We start from the raw sequence: 10,697 nt of genomic DNA, 5'->3' as shown, positions 1-10,697 counted from the left end.
CCATATGAATTTTAGGATTGCTTGTTCTAGTTTCGAGAAGAATGCTGTTTGTTTGTTTTTAACATAGGGAATCAAACACTGTATGGTACAATAAACTAGTATTATAGGAGAAATTGTCTACCATGTTTTCAGCTCTAGAAAAGAATTTTGGGGAATGTGTTATAATCCATTTATTGCAGTTTAGTTACTCAAGCAACAAAAGCTCTTTTTCATTAGGTATGATTGTAATAATCAGAGCATGAAGAAAGACTTTTGCTTATTTTTTATTATTCATCCATTTATCCACAGAACCATCTTTAGTTACTTTTCTGTAACAATGCATGTTTTTACATTAACTTGAAGGTGGGACATAGAAGAGATAGGGGAGATTCTGGGTTGTTGCCCCTTGTGTGCCCCATGTGGTTGTCTCATGTGTGTTAATACTTCCTGTGACTAGCTTGGCTCAAATGAGAACCACGTTATTACTATTAGTCTAAGTCAGGAATTGTCACAACTCAGGTAATTAAGAGTACCAGTCTCTCCCATTTCCTGTCACAACAAGTAAAGATCCAACCTGGTTCTTAATTTTATGTGTTCAGTCAAATCAGAAATCTTTGAAAAATACTATCCAATAATTCTCAATAAGTTAATGTTAAACAATGTGGACTTCTCTCTCTGGTACTAATGAAAAATCTATGTTAAGCACATATATTGTGATAAGTCATTATTATTGTGATAAGTACATACAATGTGATTAGTAATCATTATTGTGCTAAGCAGTTTGTTAAAATTCCAGTGCAGCTGTACAGGTTAGTTTGGTCAAGCCAAGTAGAGAAAGGAGGCCAAGACCAAGTTGATGGAAGCTGAGGGAAGTGGTGCAGCTACAACAGATGTCTCAGAAAGGGTGACTCTGATATTTAGGCACAATGTCCACCATGCTGTATGGGTTAGGCATTTTACCTAGTTTACCCCTATTTTACCTACCCCTATTTTACCAGCGATTTAACTGAAGCACAGTGAGGTTAAGGAACTTTCCCAGAGTTATAAAGCACCTGCTACTAGTAAGTTGTATCAAACCCAGCTAGAGATATCTTCAGGGTTTGTGCTTACATGTGTCCGTGTATAATATTATATTATCATATATTTTCCCTTATTCTGTGGAGTCACTAAGTTTTTCTAGTTCTCCTCTTTTAATCTGCTTTTTTTCTTTAAAAAAATTTTTAATGCTTATTTATTTCCGAAGGAGAGAGAGACAGAGTGTGAGTGGAGGAGGGGCAGAGAGAGAGAGAGAGAGAGAAAGAGAGAGAGAGAGAGAAAGAGAGAGGGACAGAATCCGAAACAGGCTCCAGGCTCTGAGCTGTCAGCACAGAGCCCGACGCGGGGCTCGAACCCACAAACCACGAGATCATGACCTGAGCCGAAGTCGGACGCTCAACCAACCTGAGCCACTCAGGCGCCCCTAATCTGCTTTTTTCTTTATCTCCACTGCTACTATCTTAGTTCACTGCTACTACCTTCTCCTTTTCCAAGCTGGACTATTACAGTCTCTTAATTTGTGTTCCTGTCTCCAGACTTAGTAACATTCTTACCCTAGAATATATTTTACACATTGCCATCATTTTTCTAAAAATCTAAATAGAATCATTAATGTCCTTGCTTAATAAAGCAAAAGATTTTAACTCTGTAACAGACTGACTTATAATTTCTTTGCCAGATATACAAAGCTTTCCCAGGTTCATCCTGCATAACTCTCTCTGTTACTTTGTTCTTTAGTTATATCATGTTACCTCATCCTTCAAAATACCACGGTCTCTCCTACCCCTATGTGTCTCCTCCTCTATGAAGACATCGTTGATTCCTGAGTAAATTGTTCACTACCTTTTGTGTGCTCCTATTATGCCATGTATATCTTCTTTTAGAAATAGCACTTAAGGGGGTGCATGGGTGGCTCAGTTGGTTAAACATCATCTGACTCTTGATTTCAGCTCAGGTCATGATCTCACGGTTCCTGAGATCAAGCTCCCATGAGCCCCGTGGTGGGTTCTGTGCTGACAGCTGCAGAGCCTGCTTGGGTTTCTCTGTCTCCCTCTCTGCCCTTCACCTGCTTGCATGTATGCACTTTATCTCTCTTTCTCCTTCTTTCTCTCCTCTCTCTCCTTCCCTTTCAAAAATAGATAAATATTAAAAAATAAATAGCCCTTAGTACTTTGTAATGCACTTGTTAGTTACTTTCTTATTTTATTTAGGAGACCATGGGTTCCTTGAGGCAGCGATTTTCACCTTTGTAGCCTTAGCTTCAAACACTGTGCTTGGGACTTGGTGTGTACTTATGAATGGATTACTGAGTGAATGAATGTGAACTCATTTTTAATTTTTGCATTTGAATAGATCTTTATGGCCATCTGTGGGGTTGGTATTCAGACCATCTCTCTTTGGTATAAAAAAGAAAAAAATACACAAGGAGATTAAGTCATGAAGCTGGGGTCACATAGCTAGATAGTTACTAAATTTTCTGACTTCAAGCCTGGGATGTTATTTTGATCAGAACCAATGTCTTCCCTGATGATACTATTTTCTATATTCTTTTGTGCTTTTGGAAGGTGATAAGATTGACTTTGGTATGACTTGAGGGAGAAATATTACATGCCTTAAAGCCATTTCCCATGGCTGATTTTTTTTTTATTACTTAAACTATAAGAGGAGGAGAATGGTGGCACAAGAAATGGAAAAGAATGACTGATTGACCCAACTTAGGTGATTATTACATTTACTTAATATTATTTTTTGTTCTAGCCAAAATCTTATGCTATAAACCATGGTACTGCATACTGTGGCAGAGATACTGTGAAAATTTTACTAGTTCTTTTGGATGAGGAAGCAGCCAGTTTGCCTACCAAAAACAAAGCAGAGCTTTTATATGATGATGAAAACACAATTCATCATAATGGGATTTCTATTCTTACACTTTTTAGGTAAGTATTGTGGAAGTTATATGTATGTGAATGTTAACTCTAGTCTATAAAGGGAATGTTGAAAAAATACCTCATTAAGTAAAAGGAAATACATGCTATGGTAAGAAACTTGGAGACTACAGAAAAGTGTGAAGAGAGAAGACAAAAGTTAAAGGGAGATTGAACATTTGGATGTGAGAAAGTTGTATATAAAAGCATAGTATCTTCTGAGAGTATGACAGGTATTTTTGGTTTTGTTTTTATTTTTATTTTTGTGTGTGCTTGTTTTTTGCTTTGGAAATATTCATTTTCTTTATCGTGTATGTCAAGAACTTTGCTAACTGCTTTCACTTATATTAGCTCTCATAGCGACCTCTTTCAATAATATCCCCACTTTATAAGTGAAGAATTAGACACTTGAGAAAGAGAAAGATGAAGTAATTTGCCTAAGAGAGCACAGTTAAGCAAGTAGCAAAAGTGTCTTGCTCCAAAACCTAAGGTCTCTCCTCCAAGGATTGTGCTGTTCTGCGTGAGAACCAGAGAGAGCATATACACCAAACTTAAATTGGAATTGGTATCTCTTGGTTCTTCCTCACATTATGAAGACAAACACTTACTAAATTAGTGTTAGTATTCTATGCAAGACATTGATATGTTCCACTTTTAACAACAACTAGGTCAGACATTGTGTAGGTTGGTGATATTTTTCACTAATGAGCATTCATTTATAGAAACGTGTAAAACTTTAGAACAACGATTTCAAATTGTATTTAGTACATTGTGGAGAAACTTTGTTTGGTCTTTTCTATTTTTCTCTTCCCTTTAAAGAGAAACTTTGCAATGGTCTGTCATTCAGTGTTGTCCTCCAATTTATTTAAACCCTTTTCACCAGCTTTCAGTGATTATTCTTTTATATCTGGGCATGATATAATTCTTCCATATTCTACCTCAAAATTGTCCAAATATTTTCCTAGCAATGAAAATTTATCACTGGTTTATGAAAAAAGTATAAAGGAACTGAACCTTTATTTTGTGTTCTTTTACCTTACTTCTGTTCAGCACAGTTTGTTTTTTAGGTAACATCATAAATGATTAATTTTTTTCTCAGATTCAATTCTGCCATTTTCGTAGAGAAAGTTATTTTGTGTTTATGGAATTTGTTTTTTAAACAAAATTAATCCCTACATCCATTTTAAAGAAGTATTTTTCTCAATCATGGGGCCAAACATATTTCAATTGTTTATAGCTACCTTAATATTTACAATTGTCATTGTGCAGACAAGTACCAATTCATGGTAAAGTGAATTTTTAGTGGTCTGCATTGAAATGATAAAATTAAGGACAATGTGGTGTATGAATATAAGTCAATGTAAGGTTATAAACGAGTGTTTCTTAGAATAGACTATTCTTTATTCTTATATAACAGTCTTTTGAGTTAAAGAGGTTATGACTCTGGCTCTATTAAGCCAGAAAGGAATTTATTGAGGAATCCAGGTTTGTCTGGCTCCAAAGCTCCAGTGTTTCTTTCTCCATTGTGCCTTCTTTGACCGTCCTATTTCTAAACTATATTTTTCTCTTGAATTCCCCTGCTATGGCTCTTGTCCTTTTTTATTTTAAATTTTAGTTGTGTGGGTATCTTATTTCCTGTACTTTAGGCTTCAGGATGCCTGAATTCAGGGCAATGAATGAATCTACTTTCTGTCCTTCATAATATCTTACACCGTACCTTACATATATCAGAAATTCAAATATGTAGTGACTGTATTAATTAACATAGAAAATTATTAATATTTAGAACTTTCAATAGTAATACTGACACTTTTATATAGTGTTATAAACAACAAGATTTAGTTGTCTTTTTATTTTATTACTGCTTTGGGGTAGGGGAGGGGCAAAAACAAGTTAAAAAGCTACTTTTGTTTATAGATTTTTGCTTTTCTTTGGACATAGATCTCCCACACAAGTGACTAATTCATCAATGAAACCCCTAAGAGAACGCATCCATAAGTCAATGCACGAGAAAAAAACTAAGGTACAGTTTAATGTACTGTCATAAAAATTATAAAAATGTTTTTTTATTTGTAGAAGATATAAATATAGAAAGTTGATCTGGATGTTATAAATATATATCATACATGGAACAATAGGAATTGAATGGAAAATGAGTTATGACATTGACATACTGAAACTTTCCTTTTATACAACCTAGGCTCATTGTTCTTTGGCTTAGTCTATATGCTGGACCTAAAAGAAGGCAAGGAATAAGCACTTGCTTTTGTAAGTGTTCAATAAGTGTCTTTTCAGTGAATGAAGGGGAAAATGAAGAAGACATGGTTTTCTCATCTACATTACTCACATTGTATTTTTTATTTTTCTTAATGTTTATTTATTTATTTTGAGAGAGAGAACAAGGCAGGAGAGGGCAGAGAGGGAAGGAAAAAGAGAATCCTAAGCAGGCTCTGTGTAGAGCCCAACATGGGGCTCAATCTCATGAACTGTGAGATCACAACCTGAGCCAAAATCAAGAGTCATATGCTCAACCAACTGAGCCACCCAGGCACCCTTCATTACTCACATTTTAAACTAAATCTTGAGAGACTATATAAATTCCATTTTGTTCCTCTCTGAGGATATTATGGCAGACTATAATTAATTGTACATTAAGACATGGAGAATATTTCACATTGTTTCTTGACTAGATCTATTCTTTATATTTTTATTTGGTTTGAAATAAGTTTTCCTGTCCTCATTTCAAATGTTTGTGCCAGTAAGTAGCCAATAATGTGTTTTTTAAGTGTTTAAAATTTTCTTGGTCTTCTTTTTCTTTTTTCCTTACTACATTTTTTTTCACGTTTATTCACTTTTTGAGAGACAGAGACAGGGTGTGAGCAGGGCAGGGGCAGAGAGAGAGGGAGACACAGATTCCGAAGCAGGCTCCAGGCTGTGAGCTGTCAGCACAGAGCCCGATGCGGGGCTTGAACCCATGAACCATGAGATTATGACCTGAGCCAAAGTCAGATGCTTAACCGACTGAGCCACCCAGGCACCCAGGTCTTATTTTTCAAAAAGAAACCGGTCTTAACTCATTTAGCATACACTCTTCTGTGGTTGGGAATTCATTCATTTGTTCAACAAAATTTTCATGTCAAATTTACCTTTACCCTTAAATTATCAGTTATTCATCTTGATACAATTTTAGGAACTGTGATTTGTATGCTGTTTATATTCCAATTTGGAAAGTTAGTCCCAGTTCACAAAACTTTTAGTTATCATCAGTTTCATCTACATACTCAAAACCCATTTAGTTTATATTAATAAGTCTTGTCTTTCTTTTGGTTGTTATTAGTTGTTAGTACTTAATACCTGTAGGATACATCAGAGAGTTTTATATGATTTCTCTGTGAATAAAACTTGTCAACCTCTTGTTATATTACATAAGTACTTGTAGTCAAGGCAGAAGATTTTAAAGAAACAAAAAAAATTCATTCTTTGGACTTGATTAGAAACAGAAACGTACTGTATAAATTCTTTAATTTTTTACCTGTTATGGATACTGACAAACTAATATTTTCATTTAAGGGTCATTGGGATATTTTGTTAGAACTAAGTAAATCAAAATGAGGAAATCTATCTGAAGAATGAGAGGTCTTTTTTTTTGTTGTGTTTTATTTTATTTTGTTTAGAAATTGGTAAGAGTCAGCTAATTACTATAAAATTTATAAACAAATTTAGAAAGTTTTGGGAAGTAGAGGAGAGATTGTCTAATCCAGTCTCATTTATAAATGTGGAGACCAAAATCCTGGGAAAATAACTTATCTAAGATCTCATAACTACTATGAAATCTTTTATACCAGTGCGCAAAGCCATGTTTAAATGCTATTGAGATTAGAATCACATTGTTTCTGTTACTTAATAGTGGAGCTGGCTTAGTCTACATAGCTCTGAAACCAGATGGCAGTGGAGAGGAGAAGGAATTGTTTGTGATAAATATACTGTAAAAAAGCAAAGTGTGAAAATAACTGGTTTAGCCAGGTATACACAGCTGTACCATAGCCAGGTATGGTATTTTGTTGGAATAGCAAAAAATGTTACAAATATTTACTACCAAGTAACTATGGAAAAGTAGTTTAACAGCTTATTACCTACTATCCTGTTACTTTTGCTCTTTTGGCGTAAAGTTCTTTTTTTAGTCATGGAAAGAATATATGATCTACACTTGAAACAGTGTCTTGGGAAGAGCACTTCAAAAGTAGAAAATATTAGGGAACTTAGAATTTTGATGTCATAGATGATAATTGAAATATCTATGACATTATTATATGGGGCAAATTAACTTTTCTTAGATTTTAGTTTCCTCATTTATAAATAAAAATAGACACCCCTCTGATCACAAAATCTTGTGAAACCATATTCGTTTTAAGTCCTCGAGTTGTTTTTCCTACTACTGCTTATTAGGAAATTTGTCCATGATGGTCAAATAAGTTCCCCTGCAGTAGAAATCAGAATCTTCTTCTGAACCTAGATGGTTTTGATAGGAAGCTATTGAGAATGTTCACTCCTCATTGTTACCCCCCAATTCCAAGCAGTTTATACACATATCCTCATACCTCTTTCTTAAAAGATTTTCCTCCTTCTATCCTTGTATATTAATTAATTTTATTCCTTTCAGTGTGGTTTAGCAGTATTTTGCACGTCAGACACAACTGAAAAGTCACATGTACATGTCTTTTCCTTATTCTGAGTCTAATGTTTGTGTCCATATTGAATGTATGTCACACAGACGTAAAATAATGCATACATAATCATTAGCATTAACTGATTTCATAACTTATGTGAGCTGATCAGGAAAATGTTGGATCTTTAAAACATAGAGTAGCCAGGGCAGTGAAAATTAGGGCTCAGGTAGTGTGAAAAATAGACTGGCTGTAACTCTGGTATCTTCATAAGTAGCCAGGCAGTCCAGTGCTCATGGTGTTAGAAAATTCTTAATTAGACCTCCAACTTTAAACTTTAGAGTGTTAACAAACCTCTGAGTATATCCAAATTAAAATGCTAGAGTTTAACTCATAGAATTTCTCTCCCCTCAAAATGACTGTAAGATAGTACCAACTAGCAAAAACCTTCACTGAGAGCAAACAACAAAGAATAATGCAATTAGATATAATAACTTAAAAAACGATGGCCAAGGAAAGAAACTGAAGATTTCAGAGTGAAGATGCACAGCATGACTTAGCAACTTAATATAGCCCCAGTCCCCAGATATTATACTAGTCAGTTGATAGATCCTGAGAATTATCACTAATATTTCTCAAACTGAAAAATATTTTTTTCCCTCCTTTTCAGAGGAATAGTAGAAGTGGCAAGTAGATAGTAATCTGGTTAAAATGTAAAAAATAAACCTGGAACTTATACACACACAAATGAAGCCTCTAGTGCTACATAGTGAACTGGGGAAATTATCTAAATGATCCCTCTCCATTTGAATGAGATATAGTCTAAGTAGAGGCAGTGAATCTTCTTATAATACATACAATGTATAATAAACTCTTAGGAGAGAGTGTAGAACCCAGAAATGTTTCAAACTGTCTCCTCGGCTGAACACTACTTCTGCCTCTATCATTCCTTAGGCTAGTGAAAAATGAGGAAAAACAGAAAATATGCAGCCTTCAAAATGTCACTGAGGAGAAAATAAAAGGCTCTCAAAAAAGGAGCGAACAGAATCAGGAAATCACTCACATACTTGGTTGCTTCTGTTTCAAACTAGGATATAGTAGGCCATGACAGAATACCATTTCTGCTACAATAACAAAATAAGAAGCAGATAAATGGGGAAGGATATATTTTAAAGACATAGGAAAGGTATGTAAGCAAAGCTATTTAAGTAAACTAAAAGTCTGGGGAGAGTAAAGTCTTTGTGAGGTGAGCAGCTTATTATCAGCTGTTTTGTTCCCTGAGATTATTTGCCAGTTTTAGGTATGAGCCAAGGATTGACGTTAGCCCACGTAAAGGAACTCTCTGAGGGAAGGAGTAACTAACAAAGACTGGGTGTCTTGGGGGGTTGGCAAAAATTTGAAAACTTTAGGAGCCCTGAATGCATGGTTATTTTTACCTAGTGCACATATGCTAGATTTTTTGTTTGTTTGTTTGTTTGTTTTTAGAGAGAGGGAGAGAGATGAAAAGAGTGCCAGCAGGGGAGATGGGCAGAGGGAGAGAGAGAATCCCAAGCAGTCCCTGTTCTCAGTGTGGAGCCTGCCATGGGGCTCAATCCCACAACCCTGGGATCATGATGTGAGCTGAAATCAAGAGTTGGATGCTCAACCATCCGAGCCACCCAGGCATGCCAACATATGCTCAATTTTGAAGCCAAGTGGGTGGCTAAAATTCAGTAGACCAGGGGCGCCTGGGTGGCTCAGTTGGTTAAGCGTCTGACTTTGGCTCAGGTCATGATCTCACGGTCTGTGAGTTCGAGCCCTGGTCGGGCTCTGTGCTGACAGCTCAGAGCCTGGAGCCTGCTTCAGATTCTGTGTCTCCCTCTCTCTCTGACCCTCCCCTGTTCATGCTGTGTCTCTCTCTGTCTCAAAAATAAATAAACATTAAAAAAAATTAAAAAAATTCAGTAGACTAAAATCGCCTATGCTCTTGAGGTAGCTAGAAGACAAGGCCCTGCTTGAGGAGTGGGAACTGCCTTCAACACATGGCTGTCTCCTTTTCAACTTATTTGTCATATTTGAAATGGAGTAAGTAAGGTAGGAGGCCAAAGAGCACAGTGGAAAAACCTCTGAAAGACAGATTGAATCCCCCAGACTTTCAGGTCAGAGACAATAGAGATCCACAAGGCTCTCGATTGAAAGCCTGAGAGGGACATTCCTGAGGAAGAGATGAGAACCAGAAGACGAATGTAAGTTGTGATAAGTAGAACCTAGCTCTTAATCAGCTTAGTCCCTGACTGCATGTAGGTTATCAGCCCTTTGCTGTGTCTGCTTAACAGAGACAAGGGAAACCCTTCTAGATAGAGGAAACTTCATCTGGAGTGTCTACAGTCTTTATACACAATATCCAACATGAAATAAAATAATTCTGGACATGAAAAGAGGTAGGCAAAAGCATAAGAGACTCTTAAAAACTGAGAACAAACTGAGGGTTGATGGGGGGTGGGAGGGAGGGAAGGGTGGTGATGGGTATTGAGGAGGGCATCTTTTGGGATGAGCACTGGGTGTTGTATGGAAACCAATTTGACAATAAATTTCGTATTAAAAAAAAAGAAAAGAGGTAGGCAGATTTTTCCTTTAATTAAGAGAGAAAACTAACAATAGTGGCAGATTTACAAATAATCCAGATACTAGAATTAACTGCAAGGAATTAAAAATTTTTCAACATGTAAAAGTAATTATAGGAAAAGATGGGCAAAATGGATGATGATTAGGGAATTCCAGCAGAGAATTAAAATCTATAAAACAGAACCAAAGAGGCATTCCAGGACTGTAAAAACATCATCTGAAATTAAGAACTCATTAGATGAGTTTAATAGTAGACCAGACATAGCATTAGGTGGCAAAAGTAGACTTGGAGATAGGTCATTAGAAAAATATCCAAACTGAACATCTTTTCATGTGCCTGTTGGCCATCCGGATGTCTTCTTTAGAGAAGTGTCAAAGATGTTCAACGTCGCTCCTTATCAGGGAAATACAAATCAAAACCACACTCAGGTATCACCTCACGCCAGTCAGAGTGGCCAAAATGAACAAATCAGGAGACTATAGATGCTGG

At 36.0% G+C, this 10,697-nt stretch overlaps 1 protein-coding gene across 1 annotated transcript in view; it reads left to right on the top strand.

Moving 5' to 3' along the window:
* The window catches only part of PARPBP (PARP1 binding protein), a 67,241-nt gene that overhangs the window by 47,424 nt on the left and 9,120 nt on the right, over positions 1-10,697 (top strand). The window contains exons 8-9 of the mRNA XM_040491068.1: positions 2,773-2,951; positions 4,881-4,962. Of these exons, the coding sequence (XP_040347002.1) occupies positions 2,773-2,951; positions 4,881-4,962 (261 nt within the window). The remainder of the gene's footprint in view (positions 1-2,772; positions 2,952-4,880; positions 4,963-10,697) is intronic.

This window comes from Herpailurus yagouaroundi, unplaced genomic scaffold (assembly GCF_014898765.1).
Source record: "Herpailurus yagouaroundi ecotype Mexico unplaced genomic scaffold, PumYag 182, whole genome shotgun sequence".
NCBI lineage: Eukaryota > Metazoa > Chordata > Mammalia > Carnivora > Felidae > Herpailurus > Herpailurus yagouaroundi.
Note: the sequence above shows the minus strand (reverse complement) of the source record. Positions and strands in the feature narration are given on the sequence as shown.